We start from the raw sequence: 15,946 nt of genomic DNA, 5'->3' as shown, positions 1-15,946 counted from the left end.
CCCTTCCTTCTTCCCCCCAAGGGGAGGGGGACAGGCTGCCAGCGGCCATGGCAACATGCCAAACCTGCCTGTGCATAGAGAAGAGCTCCGCCCAACTCACTTGCTCAGCTTCGCCAGAAAACATGCCGCTTGCTAAGTTAGCAGAAGCGCCAGGATCAGCACCGATATACAGCTGATTCGCGCTTCTGCTAAATTAGCAAGCGGCATGTTTTCCAGCAAAGCTCGAGCAAGTTTGCTGGGCAGGAGTCAAGGAGAGCTGGTACAGCTGATCTGCTTCTGGGCTGCTCTGCAGAAATGCGGATCAGCTGTAGAGGCTCACCCCGATCCTGGACAAGAGGGAAGGAAGGAAGGGACAAGGTTAAAGAGGGAGGTGAAGGAAAGGAAGGAAGGAACAACGGGAGAGAGGGAGCGAAGGAGGAGCAAAGAGGGAGGCGAAGGAAGGAAGGGACAATGGGAGAGGGAGGGAAGGAGGAAGAGTCCAAAAGGGAGGGAAGGAAAGGAAGTTCCAGCCAGCAGAGGCTTGGCAGCCCAGCTGCCGAGGAACAGAAGAGCGCAAAGCCAAGGAGAAAAAGGTGGCGGTTTCCTCCCAAAGGGGGCTCCTTTTCTCCACCCCTTCCCTGGGTTTGTGGGGAATTTCTCATCACCAACACTGACAGGTGCTCCTTCGAGCCCGCCACGAGCTTTCTCGCCCTCTTTGCTTCTCCCCCCTGCTTTCGTGAGGATTGTGGCACCCTTGGAAAGCCAATCGTGCTTTGAAGCTTAGGAGAGGAGGAGGAGTCTTAGGCTCCACTCTTTAAATCAAGCCTCCTGTTCTGTGCGTATGCGCACGCATGCATTATACAGCTCCCAGTTTTTTCTTTTGTGAGGAAAATGGGTCCAAGTGGCTCTTTCAGTGTTTCAGCTTGCTGACCCCTGGGATAGTATGTGTAACACTTGAAGCTGAGTATAAATGTTCTTTGGCCATTAAAGAGCACTCTTGTGCTTGGGTTTTTTTTTTTTTTTTTTTTGCTGTATGTTTGTCAGGAAAGGAAACATTGAGAACATAACAGGGCCTGCTAAATTAATACTGCAGTGGAGACTACAAAGTAGTCTTTTTGAAGCCTTCCTTGCTACACAGAGCAATAAGCATAATTAAAAATTGTATCTCATAACAGTCTCCACCCTTCATTCATTCATTGTCTGCCCAGCTACCAAATAACTCTGGGACACATAGAAAAGTCTAAAAAATAAAAAGTATACACCAGAAAAAAAGACCAAAACAAAATAAAATGAAACAAAGAAACAAAAACAAGGCCGGAAGAACAACAAATCTTCATTAATTTCCTGACTGAAATAATGATAGAAGCCACAAAAATCTTGGTGGGGAAGCATGGGGAGGATCATTCCTGAAGGCAGGAATTGCAACAGACAGATTTTAGCTGTCTACTAACTTATTTCCTCACTTGTGGTTTCCAGAATATCAAGCAGTTGTATAGAAATGAAAAGTATCTAAATATATTTCAATTAACTATTGTTTCCAGCTTTCTTCCTAAAGGGATTTGTCTGACTTGGAATCAAATTTATACATAGCATCATGCACAGAAAAAATGTTTGTTTTGCATTTGTGGTTTCCTTTATCAAGAGAAAATGGCTAAATGATTCATTCTGCTTGGTTGAGGGCTAGTCAGCTCAGAGTTCCTTATGATAATAAGTCAACAACAGCAGTCAAGCTGGAACAAGTACAAGATACATTAACATAGGAATACAGCCTTCTGAAAAGGTTCAGAGAAATTTTAACCTAGGTTTTGTGTTTATATTTTGAGGAGACTGCACAAGAGAGAATGTATTACTTTAAAAGAAAAATACGAAGTTGTAGAGAATGATGTTAGAGTAACAGACATAAGAAATACAACTTTAAATGGAACATTATTATAATTTGTTTGGGCCCATGAAAATTCCTTAATGAGGTACCAAAAGAATTCTGGAACAGTCTCCAGGAGGACAAGATACAAGTTGACATTTGGATGCTGTAATGAATATTCTGTACCATAGATTTTCCGTAGGAAGATGATCTCTTTTCTATCTAATAGCTTAATAAGCTTCTTTGTAAATGGTATACATTTTCCCCATCTCACAGCCCAATAACCTGCTTATTACTTTTCAGATATACATTTCTATTGCTAGTGCTGCTTTCTCTTTCTCTCTTTTCTCTCTCTCTCTCATTTAGAAAATAGAAACAAATGCACATACTACAGTTCTCAAATAATTATGGAATAGAGATGTTGTTTTTACTTGTATAATATTTTGGTTCCTTTTTTTAAAAAAAAGGTAAGGTCTATATTGTAGTAATCTGAAATTGTGATCCATGTAAAGTAGACATGGAAATGCTAAGCACAAGAAGTCATAGCAATTAAATTTTCCCCCTCTACATTGTTGATTTGAACATCTGTCCTTTGACTATAATGGTGATGCAGTCTGTAAAATGTAACAAGATTTAATTTCATAGAGTCCGTCTACCTAAACAAAGTCATTTTCATATTTGTCAATTTTGACATAAGCATGACTGTGACTTTGGATGCTTGAAAGTATAACTCTGGAAGATTAAAAATATATTTGCATTACTCTCCTAATAGAGCTGTTTATTTGATTAGTCTTTGTAGATTTGTCACTAAACTATCATTACCCTCATTTACTTTGAGCAGCAATTATTGTACCTTTCTTCAAATTTGCACCATTTGGGCTTGTTCTCTGTATTCCTGTTAATCTGCTTGTTACTTAACACCCTCACATTTCTCCTGCCCCATTCGTAATAATGGTTGCAATCAATACCCATCACAATCATTTAATTCCTTTGGAGTTAACAGTGCAGATTTATCCAAGCAGTCCCAGAATATTTTCTCCAAAACACTCAAAGAGCCAATTGGACCCGTTTCCCACCAAAAACAAAACACCGGGAGCCGCAAAATCCTTTTGATATCTAAAATGAAGATAACACTGTATATATCCTTTTTTACCTTTATTATACATTAAAAATAAAAGTGAAAATATGACTCTTGGGAATATCCATACTATTAAAACAATGATCACCAAGAGAATGCTTTAAGAGAATAAAATTACATACACACACAGGTAAAAAAAGATATATGCAGTGTTATCTTCATTTTAGATGTCAAAAGGATCTCTCTCTGTGTGTCTCTCTCCCTCCCTCTCTATCTGCCCTTGGTCTGCCACTCCTCTTCCCCCACTCTCTTTCTTCCTCTCTCTCTTTCCTCTCTCTCTCTCTCTCCCTCCGTCCCTCCCTCCCTCTCTCTCTTTCTCTCTCTCTCTTTCTCCCCCCCCCCCTATCTGCTGCTCATATCTGGCAAGCTTCAAGCTGTTGTCCAACAAGCTCAGGGGTAAGCAACCTCGTCTCTTTTATGACTCATGGACTTCAACTCCCAGAATTCCTGAGTCAGTCTAGCTGGGCTAGCTAGCTCTCTCCTGCCCTTCCTGCTTTCTGCAGAGATGCAGCAATGGGAGGAGCTCCGCCCAGTAAGCTTTTCAGCTCCTCGGAGAACACTGTGAGTGCACTCTCTTTTACACATACACACACACACACACACACACACAAAACACAAACACAGAGAGAGAGAGAGAAGCAGGGAAGCGCAATTGCCTCTCTGTGTCTCTGTCTCTCTCTGCAAAGGCAGAGGAGGCTGGGAGCCACAGGGGAAGGCTCAAAGAGCCGCATGCGGCTCTGGAGCCTCAGGTTGCCGACCTGTGGACTAGATTTTCTGGGATCTTCCATTTTGTAATGTAATTGCCGGGGATATGTTGAACTTTGAGAACCTTGGACTAACCTGTGCCAACTGATTAATACGATTTTGGATTCATATTTTCATAGGGTCAGAATAGATTAGAAAAAGTTGAAACAACTCTGGTATGACAGAGGATCCTGAGAATGATAGGGTTAAAGACATTTACTAAGAATACCATGAAGAATCAATCAATGAGTCTTGAACCAAATAAAAACAGATCACTGCTTTGAAACAATAGTCATTGTTATTTGGGCATTTGAAGTGAGTTTGGTTAAGGTTAGGAGGGGTTGATAAAGATAGATGGAATGGATGGAATTACAGGCATGCCCTTGCAAGAGTTACAAATTATTACTGTACTAGAGTTAATTCAGTAAAATTCTAATGAGCATTTATATATATATGCTCTCAGTAGAAGGCAAACCTGAGTTGACATAAAATAATTATTAACTTGGCATTTAATATTAAATTCCTTTTTGAAGTATACTATTTCAACAATCCCATACCTCAAAAGCAAGGTGTCATTAAAAAGAAGTCCCAGAATCCTTTGCTTGCGCCAGACATCATGGGAATCTTCCATTTTATGATGCAATTATAGGATCAACAGCTTTCTGAGCCAGCTAAGCTGAAACTCTTTTTGATCTCTTCATTCTGTGTATTTTCTTGCATTCTATCTATCATTTCTTTCATCATCTCCTTTAACTGACAAGACCTTTATTTGCATTTCAATATATATTGTATGTAAGTTGAAAGCTATCAGATTAAACTTGCTCTAAATCAGCGGCCACCAGCCTTTTGGGCACCAAAGACCAATTCCATGGAGAAAGCTTTTTCCGTAGACTGGATGGAGAGTGGTTTCGCATGCTGCCTGCGTCTCGTAGATGGGCTTGGCTTGTTTGCGTGGACCAGTGCCAGTCCATGGACCAGGGGTTGGGGACCCCTGCTTTAAACAGTAAATTTATTTTGGACTATAAGAAAATATCATGAAATGATGTGAGTTAGTGCTGCTTGTATAATGAGATTCCAAATCAACATTAATGGTCAAAATACTCTTTATCAAATCAAATCCCCAAAACCCATCTAGTTGCGACATCAATTGCCAGGGTTTATTTGTTTGATCTGGTTGCCTAGACATGTGTCCCCTTCCTCTACATTCTTCCCAAAGCTGTGCATTCTGTAGTAGAGGACAATCATCCCAGAGAGTGTTCAATATCTACACTCCCCTGATAGAACTTGGAAAAAAGTTCAAGGACAAATATGTAACTTTGAATTGTGTTCCGTAACAAATCAATTAACAAGTATAATGCTTTTGACTAATTGGATTCTATTTATCAAGTCTTAAGATTTGTCTGGAGAACATCTCACATAGTAGGTCTTATACATGCAGAAATATTGAAAATTCAAAAGGATTCACAAACTTTTAAGCACCACTATAAATAAATTGAGGTACCTTTGCAACTTGCTATATTATATAGGTGTGAATATTAAAAATGTTTGGATAAGGCTGATCATATGGATCTCTCTACTGAATATTCCCACTCTTCTGCATGAAATAGCTTCATGGATGTTGCTATTTGTCAGTACATAATTGGCAGGGTCTGTTGCTAGAAGTGAGTCATAGTTTCTGTGCAAGATTCAACTGAGTTGGCTGGATTACAACATGACTTGGCTTTCTCAGGATAAAGCCAGCATCACTGATAAGATCAAATTGTAAACACTAGAAGAGCTGTGGCAGCAAAAAAGAAAGAAAAGGAAAAAAAAACTGGAGGAGTCTGGTACCACCTTTTCCAACTAAGCTTTTGCATTTTAATAAAATTAAAAAAATTAGTTGCTACCATACTCTTTCTGATCAAAGTAAAGTTCAGGAAAAGTTCTGGCATGTTTATAGCACATTTTTCCGATCAGTTAAGATCTCCTATGCCACAACATTATTTTCTTCATTTGGGAGAGAGAAACTAATTACTTTACAAGAAATGAATAAAAATGCAAATTGACTGGACTGATTGGAAATATTATGTGTATCAAAGAGATGATAATTTGTTCACTGGTGTGCTGATGGACGTCCTAACACAGTTCCCTCAAGTTCATTCAGACAATACCTGCTAGCTTCAATTATCTCTGAAATGCTCTTCATTTTTCTCTTTTCCTTGTAGAATTTCTAAAAGAAAAGAAAATCTGCCAGTATAATACTATATCAGTTATAATATATGTGCATTGTATATAGAATGTAAAGGCTTTTCTATTTGGTAGTCTACAGTAGATGGTCTACAGTTGTGCTACATAAATGACAATTTGACCTGCATTAATAACTTGGCTTTTCTTGATTCAAAGCAATTAGCAGTTTTTCCTTCAATAAAATGATATCTGGTTTACTTGCTTTTCATATTGTTTCATCACTACTAGTTTTATAAATGTTTTCTACAGTGACATCTGGTGGTAATTCAGACATTTTTAAAATAACGTTTGAAACTGAATTCAATTTAAACCTGTTTAAAACTGAGTATGATAATTGGTTTTCTTTTTGTGGATTTTTTAAGTAAATGATTAGAAACAATTTTTTTAAAGGTTCTGGGGTTGAATTGAACTAACCATTCAGAGTTGGTGGATTTGATTTAAATCAACTTGATTTAAATCATAATTTTTAAAGAGCAACTGTCATTTCTGTCCCACAGCAGCTCCTCCTCTGACCCACTGTTGACTCACCGACAGTCCCATTCACTTTAATGGGACGGCTGGTGATGAGGCAGTCACACAACAAGGTAAGGGACATGGCGGGCAGCAGGTGAATGGATGCCCACTAACAGGCGCTGCCATGATGGATCTGAAATGACAGGTGGTCTTTAAATATAAGGACTCATTCTTGCTGGTAGTTAGAATCTTTAATATTATTTGCAAACAAAATGAATGTTTCCTATTTAGAATAATAAGCTGTCAAGTTAGTAAAACAAATATCAGAACCGATTTTAGGTTAATCAGTTAATCACACATAGCTGGAAAAATACTCAAATTCTTTTATTTAACTAAAACACTTAAAACCTGGTACAGATGCATTTCTCTTCAATGTACATAGATTTACACAACAGTGGGATAAAGGAATATTCCTGAACTTTGTTTTATGATTTATCTCATGGTTACTATGAAATTGTGTGAAAGCATCAGTGCAGTGCATGTTATCTCAGCTTGCAGAGCTTGGATTCATTGAATGAGTTTACCAAAAATGTAAATATTGCAGAATATACCTCATGCTACAGAACAAAGCTCCATTTCATGCTGAATAAACTAAATTATTAATGTATATCTTAAATATAAAACTATAGGATTTTCTTTTTTAAAAAAAATCATTGATTATTATCCACCCTGTTCAGAGTTAATGTTAATTCTGGTGCTTATTATCCCTGTTCTCTCTTTGTATTAAGTGGCTTCTTCTCTTTTCTTTGTCAAATATAGCAAGGAATAAAAAGAGAAAAAAGATCTGAAGTCTTGGTGACTAAAAATTCTTTTTTTAAAAAAAAATTTTTTTATTAATTTTCTAATTTTACAATCATAAGTACTTAATAAGCAACGTGTTGTCTTGGTCCATTGGTAATTCAGTGGTACATATTAACTTTCTCAGTCTAGTCCAATACTACACCATCCAGTGCTTCCTTAATCCTCTCTTCTTCCGGTGCTATGCATTTTTCCACACTGGGCAGATACAATTCTTGTTACTGTTAATACATATACAATTAAATATAGACATCTTCATCACATTTTTCTGGTATTGTACATAATATTGATAGTGGCAGTTTATAACACATCTCAATTGCATTTGCACTTAAAATCATTTGTTCAATCAATATCCTGTTTTCCTCTTAAGTGTTCAAAGTAGCTCTATCGCTTATAATTTTCTCAATAATAAATTATATTTGGGTAACCAAAGGCTTCCCTTATTCAAACCCTTTTAGAATTTTCATATTTCCCATTTCATAACAAAATATAATATTCTGGTTACAAATCCTATCCTTTTAATTGTAATAATACTTTTATTTCTAACAGTTATCTATTTTCTAAACCATATTCAAACATCTGTTTGATAGAATAATATCCCATCTAATAAGTCAAAACCTCTACTTTCTTCAGTCTTACTCTAGCTTTCTTCCTTTGCCAAATAACTTTTCAAGTCAGTACGTTTAAATCATCAAGTAGTTCTTCCTCTGTTTTTGTATATATTGTTTGGAATGAGGAAGAGAATTTGATTGAAGTATTTTTGGAAGAAGGCTCAACCCATTTATATTCATTAAACAGCCTCTATCTTTCTCCTTCAGTTTTTGTTTTCATTTCTTGTTTGTCAATATTCAGCATTTCTCCTAACAGCTTTATCATCTGTTCGATCAGCTCTTCTTTCTTATCCTCAAATGTGTTCTGAGATATTGACATCTTTTCCATTTCCGGTGTTACCACTGCATCTTTTAATTTTTCATTTGTCTGTATTTGTCTGTTAATTGCTTCCTTTAGGTCCTCCATCTTTGGATCCATTTCTTCTAATTTTCTTTCTGTTTTCTGGGTTACTAGTTCCTTCTTTGAAGTCATTGGATTTGTAAGTTTATATTAGAAAATTGTTTTTTATCTCATTTGTGTTATTTTTAGTTTCATCATGAAGTAAAACAATTGTCTTTTGGATTGATTTCAACATAGAATTTCTTTCTGAGATTTCATTAACATTTTCTTGTTGGTATATCAAGCTGGGAACTTTAGAGACAGATGTTAAAGATGATTTTTTATCATTTAAGACTAAGTATGGAACACTCATTTTGTTTTTGTACATAGTCTTTATAGTCCAATAGGGTCCCCAGCACAGATAAGCAGGCCAAGAGGTTTTTTCCTCTTTTCCCAGCTATAGTCTTCAAAAGTGAAAGTTTCCAAGGACAACCAAAGTCTTACCTGAGTCTGGGCTTCAAGCCAAGTTCCTCAGATAAAATGGAGGAACCACTGCCCCTCTGTGATCAACTATGGTCCCCTCCTTCAGGGCAACTTTTGACCCTTTTTAGGGTCCCTAGTGGGACAAAATTGAACAGGGAGTACGGAGCCCCATCTTCCTTGCACCCATCATGCCATGATGCCTAATTGGAAGTCCTTGGCGACTAGAAGTTCTGATCAGAATGTAACTCAATACAGTACGTGATGGTCAGATTTTTTGGGAATTGGGAACACTTCAAATATATTAACCAATAAGATAATTAATTCTTCTTTGGTGTTACTGCATTGGGATTGAGCTGCCAAAGCAGCTTAGTGAAAACCAAATATGGGGAATGGTTAGTTGTTAATGAATAGATATAGCTGGATCTTCTGAATGTGTAGTTTAATTTATTCACTTTTATTTAATTTGTACATTTGTAAACTATTGTAGTCAGTTTTACTCTTTACAGAAGCAGTAATAGCCAATATGGTAATAGTAATACTGCATAAAATAACAGCAATACTGTATATAATTTCTGCAAAAAGTATGTAATCCCAACTCTCGGAAGACTTGGCATTAAAGTCCCAAATGTTCTCTAGAACACAAAGCTTTTAAAAGCTTCTGGAAGCCAAAAGGTTGCATCTTCATCTTGGGTCAAAGTGTCCTGAGAGGAGAGCACATTTCCCATGCCTGATTTTAGGCTTTGCTTGTCAATCAACCTTCACTAGACAATTCCTATGGCTTTGGCTTGAGCTAATAGAAATTTTATCCAAATTTTATCATTAATGCATCTGAACTGGTATTGTTTAAATCTGATCAACAGGATAATTGTAAGGGGAAAGATTGAGGTTCATGGGTTCCTTTCTATGGAGAAGATCTCACACAGATGAGATCTATTAGCAAAGTATATTAATCTAACTTTTGGCTATAATTGTTAGCCATGGCAGAGAAATGAAGGGGTTATTACCTCACAAGTTTGTAATCCTCCTGAAGAACTGAGGAGAATTAACCCCAGAGTTTCTAAAGAAATCTGCAATCTGTTTATAGTACCACTACACATTAAGATTCTTGTTTCCTGCTTTTGCAAGTGGGACTGGATCAATTGTGTTGACAGCCTAGGTAGGCATCATTGCAGGTCAAATATTAGTTGGGATATATTTGATGTATACAATTATATGTACATTTAATTGTGCTGGTTTTTTTTTCTCATAATGCTGATTCATAATAATTAGCTAAATATGATTTGCATTTTACTTCCCATCTGTAATTAATTGATTTGAACATTATACTTTTTTTTCTTTACAGAATAGCAGAAATATTTTTGACCTGTCCTGTAGGGAAAAAAGCATTTAAAAACTTATCTGATACTTCATACAAAGGAGTTTTCATTGTTTTTTATCTCTTTCTAAACAGGTACAATATTCACTGTTGATCGGCTTGATCGAGAGACTACTTCTCACTACTGGCTAACAGTTTATGCAACTGACCAAGGGGTTATTCCTCTGTCTTCCTTCACTGAAATCTACGTAGAAGTCGAGGATATTAATGACAATGCTCCACAAACTACTCAGCCCGTTTATTACCCAGAAGTTATGGAAAACTCACCCAAGGATATTTCAGTCATCCAGATTGAAGCCTTTGATTTGGATTCAAGCTCTAATGAAAAGCTCACTTACAAGATTAGTAGTGGAAATCCACAAGGATTCTTTCACATAAATCCTAAAACTGGTAAGTAGCTGGCAGATGTTATTTTGTGAACTTTTACATCAGTAAATTAATTATTTGGATTTTTAAATAGAAATTAAATTGGAGAAAATCATTTGAGACTTTGAGAGATAATATGTACTGTAGGGAAGAATATGTGGAAAATAATAGGACTACTATTGCAAAACTGATTTATATATTGGTCCAATAGAGAAAATGATTTTTATTGGGAATGTTGGCAGATACTTATATTTGAACATGTTATGAATAAAATTCAGAGGATGACTTTAAAGTATCTTATTTTCAGCTATTTTTGAATTCTGGTTGGCTTGTATTTATTTCACAATATATACTGTTTTATTAGTACAGACTTAAATGTCTTAGGTTAATTTGCCATAGGAAACAAGTATATGGAAGTGCATATGGTAAGGTGCCCTCCAGGTCAAGATTAGATGCAATTCTGTACAGGTAATGCAGTCATGAAAATAAATAACTATTTGAGTATTTTATTGTTTAGGCCCTTGAACCATCCCATCTAGCAATCTCATCACATTTCACGCAGCTTTTGCTATGTATTTTCCTTTTGTCAAGGAATCAGTGGGTTAAACTGAAATATGGCATGAACAGTGTATGCAACTGTTTGATTCATGTTATGCATTTCTCCGTGCCTTACTCATTTGTCTTGTAGGAGGATATTTTTTTTTCATTATTTGGGTCTTTCATTTGGTTAGGAAGTAATTAACTTTTTTTATAGAATTTTCCATGATACATGAATCTTCTACATCAGACATATTAGAAAGCTTTCAGAACTAGATTGATGAATTATCAGGTAACTTTTGTTATTACAAGCATGATTAGCAAACTTGCTAGGCATTTCATTCAAAAAAATACGTACGGGTAATCCTTGCTTAAGTCCATTCATTTAGTGACTATTCAAAGTTACAGCTGTGCTGAACAAAGGAATTTACTACTGATCTTCAAAGTTTCAGGTGTTGCGCTGATTCCATGGGTATGTAAATAAAATTCCAGGCCACCTATATTTATGACTGCCTCCGGGCAATCATCTTAATCAGAGGGGGAGGGGCAGTTTGGCTTGGATGAGGGTGGGCCTTGCCTAATGACTGGTGGGATTCAATTAACATCAGCAATTGAAGGCTACCATATTGCTGTTGCTAAACAATGCAGTTACTTGTCATTGAACTTTACAATCACATTACTTAGGGAAGGAAATTCCAGTCACAATTATTATTGTTAACCAAGGACTACCTCTTTGTAAATTATTAATGTTACATTATATTCTTATGTTATATTTGTTTTTAGTTAGTTTCTGTGAAAAATGATCCCAAACTCCAAAACAGAATGAAACTACTAAATACAACTTCTGTTTCCATCCAGAATATAAAATTGGAGGGGAAAAAAGAATTCTGTAGAAACAAAGGAGATTACAACAGCAAATTGATGTGATGACAATATTTTAATAAAAATAATTAATGCATATATTTGGGTATCTCCACAAAATCATCAGCAGTTGAGCTTGATTTAACAGTGTTTTTATTTTCTTTTAACACCTCTGTTGTTATTTTTTTCTGAATGTACTTTGTCTTCTCCTGGGGGTCAAATTCATTGAAAGGGAAGGTTTTGCACATATTCCCTATTCTGCTTCCTTGAATTTTAAGAAATGAAATCAATTTATTTTATTATTAGAATGAAAGTGCCACATAAAAGTAAAAGATATAGCTTTGATTTAAGCTTCTCTTAAAGCAGAGTGTCCCCAACCTTCTGGACACCAGGGACTGGTTCTGTTGAGAGAGGTTTTTCCGTGAACCGCAGGGTGCATGGTTTTGTGACCAAAAGATTGCAGTTTGAGATTCAAGCACCATGAGACAGGGTGAGCTCCCTTTCTTACCCCAGCTTCTGCCAATCTAGCCTTTGAAAGCATGCAAATGCAGGTAGATAAATAACTACCACTTTTGTGGGAAGGTAACAGCATTCAATGTATAGTCATGCTGGCCTTATACCATGAAGCATCTTTTGCCAACACTGGCTCTCTCAGCTAGGAAAAGGAGATCTGCACCATCCCCTAGAGTTGGGCACAATTGGGCAGAGGAAATTATCTTTATTTTTTAGTTTTAAAAAAATAAACTGAATTTAAACAGACAAAACACAATTTTCAGACCCAGTGTATCAACCCATAACACACAAGAAAGTGCACATCATGCCATATTTATGTAAGAAAAATATGCAATATGCAGTACCATTTCTGACTCTGGTAGTTGTTATCCTGAATTTGGTTGGAGTACTTGGAGTATGAAGTTTGAAGATGCATACAGGAAAATACAATCTTCCAGGTAGTACAACAGAATGGCACTTTAGCATTGGAATCATATCATGCTGCTTTCATAAAAGGAGTGGGAGCCATTGCATTGACACAGCACAGGTGTAATTGGGATAAATATCAGCTTTAATTAATAAGCTTATGCCAATTCTGAACAATTTTTAAAGGTTGCCTCTTATGACACAGTGCTGTTAGAGGCTTGCCTGCATCAGCTGGTTTTACTAAATCAACACTCAATTAGAGAGCAGAAAATCTAATTCGAGCATGTTGTTGTTAATTGCGAAGTCGTGTCCGACCCATCACGACCCCATGGACAATGTTCCTCCAGGTCTTCCTGTCCTCTATCATCTGGAGTCCATTTAAGTTCACACCTACTGCTTCAGTGACTCCATCCAGCCATCTCATTCCTGTCGTCCCCTTCTTCTATTGCCCTCAATCTTTCCCAGCATTAGGCCCTTCTCCAGTGAGTTCTTCCTTCTCATTAGGTGGCCAAAGTATTTGAGTTTCAACTTCAGGATCTGGCCTTCTAAAGAGCAGTCGGGGTTGATCTCTTCTAGGACTGACCGGTTTGAACGCCTTGCAGTCCAAGGGACTCGCAGGAGTCTTCTCCAGCACCATAGTTCAAAGGCCTCAATTCTTTGGCGCTCAGCCTTTCTTATGGTCCAACTTTCACAGCCATACATTGCAACTGGGAAAACCATGGCCTGGACTATACGCACTTTTGTTGGCAGGGTGATGTCTCTGCTTTTTAGTATGCTGTCTAGATTTGCCATAGCTTTCCTCCCCAGGAGCAAGTGTCTTTTAATTTCTTGGCTGCAGTCCCCATCTGAGGTGATCTTGGAGCCCAGAAAAATAAAATCTGTCACTTCCTCCATTTCTTTCCCATCTATTTGCCAGGAATTGAGAGGGCTGGATGCCATGATTTTGGTTTTCTTAATGTTGAGTTTCAAGCCAACTTTTGCACTCTCCTTCTTCACCCGCATCAAGAGGCTCTTTAGTTCCTCTTCGAGCATAGATTTGTTAAATGTGATTGAGAAGATTATAGAATCCAGTATAGGTTTCAGATCTTTCCAGTATGATAACAATGGAATTATCCATATCATACTGATAAAAATATCTTCATATTTTGTTAATTATTGTTCCATTTACCAAAGGTGGGTAAAAGATCTTAAAAAGATATATGAGTAGTCCACTTATCAGTGAGTCTTTCTTCAGCAGACTATTCAGGATTAGAGTTATCATTTGGGGGGGGGAGCTATCCCATACACATTTGCTAAGTAATGTATTTTATTTCTAATATTTCCAAACCTTGAGAATTGTAATTGTAATGCCTGACCAATTTATCTCCTGTTTTCAAAAGCTAAAAAGTGACTTTAGAACATAATTTCATTCATTTCACTGATGTCTTTAGATTGTTTTAACAATTATTACATGGCATTCACCTTTTATGAACAGGATCCTAGCATATTTTTAGCAAAAAAATTAAGCTGTTGGTAATCAGCTTCTCACAAGATTCTTATAAATGAAAGGATTTATTACTATTTTGAATTAATTTTGGATTGCCAGTATCTAAAATGCAAAGTATAACAGCAGACAGTTTATCATATTTCTGCTATCATCTTTCAACTCTCCTGGCTAACACAGGTGGCTCATCTGAAGACTGAGCACTTAGACTTAGGAAAGTGTGAGTGCAAGGAAGACTTCAAGTTCCAAAGACTTGCTTAGCTTTGGAGGATCTACTAACATCAGCTAGGTGGGCATGTTTGTCCTAGAAAGGTATTTAGGACTTACAGTCTTTGAGCTTTGCCCAAGGCAAATATTTTCTCTTCCCTTGCCCACATTCAGGACACATATACTGTACAACTTACACTTTGTCTTCAAGGAAATCTACCTTTTAATTTGCATATTTTAATATTGTCCAGGCTTTTCATTAGATCAGAAGTCTTATATAGATAGTCTTTTGCCAATTACTAGTTTCAGATAATACAGTATACTAGTTTCAAATAATAAACAAAAGTGGAGAAGTAAAAATATTTCATCTAAATGAGCTTTATTTTACTAAGCTATATGGTGCATTTTGTTTAAGTATGTGCCTTTCTTGTTAAGAAACAAACAAACCTCAGAGTCAGATGATCTTGATTCTCAAACACAATGAAGTAATCAAATAGATTAAAAGTAGCCATCAACTACATTTGATCTTTATCTTTGAGCTTTCCGGTTTCCTAGCCCTTGTTAATTTAACCAAATGGAAGTTAAGCAACAGAATAGTACATGAAATTGAGAAACTGAGATTAAAGAAATTTCACATAAAGTCTCATCAGAATTTCTGGATATAATTGTAGAACAATGTACAGATGGGGAAATTGAAAAAGGGCTGAATTGCCCTTTTGCTTAAAGAATATATAATTAGCTTTAGAACAAAATTTGACTTAATAAACAGTACAAGTGCTCAATAGTTCAGTTTTAGAATTAAATTTGGCAAAAGGTAATGGCTTATTTTTCATATCACAGGAAACAAGGATTTGTTTTAACCACAACTTGTAGAACAAATTATGTAGAAGCCAGTCATGCTGATCAGCAAAGCATTCATGGCTTGCCATCAATTCCTTCTTTTTAAATCAAAGACTCTAACCCTATGTAAAAAATAATGGTTTCAAAGTGAAGTTTACTCTCCTAAAACAAGCTATTCCTTTTTTTGAAACGATCAAGACAATCAGTTGAATATTGAAGTGCTATATATTGTTTTAGCTTTAAAGCAGAACTGTTGAAATAAGGTCAGTTTAAGTGAAATTTTCATTTAATTCATAAAACAAGACCTCTAACACAACACTTGCTAAAAAAAATCATGTGGGGGATTCATCCAAAAACTAATACATTAATAAAGTAATAAAATATTGAAATTTTGTCCAATCTGTCAACCATTTCTCATAACTATATACGTAGTATCTAGTTGAAGTTTTATCCTTCCAAAAATGTTGTCCTCAGTTGTCATTTTTATTTGAAAATAAATATTTATTAAAAGTTGTTCAATTTATATTTTTATAAATGTCTGCCTTGCCCTTTCAAGCAACAATATTGTTCAAGTAATAATATTTACAGTATTGTGAATAGGACACCCTTTGTTTTTAGAATATACAAATTAACTTTAATTCTATACAATTAAATTCTTATTTGCTGTTTGAGAATTCATTTAAAAAT

The 15,946-nt window shown here is 36.1% G+C and overlaps 1 protein-coding gene across 6 annotated transcripts in view; it reads left to right on the top strand.

The window, feature by feature from the left end:
- The window catches only part of FAT1 (FAT atypical cadherin 1), a 134,673-nt gene that overhangs the window by 51,537 nt on the left and 67,190 nt on the right, over positions 1-15,946 (top strand). For all 6 annotated transcript variants that reach the window (XM_039322838.1, XM_039322836.1, XM_039322835.1 and 3 more), the window contains exon 3: positions 10,123-10,437. In XM_039322838.1, the coding sequence (XP_039178772.1) occupies positions 10,123-10,437 (315 nt within the window). The remainder of the gene's footprint in view (positions 1-10,122; positions 10,438-15,946) is intronic.

The sequence above is a fragment of the Crotalus tigris genome, unplaced genomic scaffold, assembly GCF_016545835.1.
Source record: "Crotalus tigris isolate CLP2741 ecotype Arizona unplaced genomic scaffold, ASM1654583v1 scf7180000024141.418231, whole genome shotgun sequence".
In the NCBI taxonomy this organism is placed as follows: domain Eukaryota; kingdom Metazoa; phylum Chordata; class Lepidosauria; order Squamata; family Viperidae; genus Crotalus; species Crotalus tigris.
Note: the sequence above shows the minus strand (reverse complement) of the source record. Positions and strands in the feature narration are given on the sequence as shown.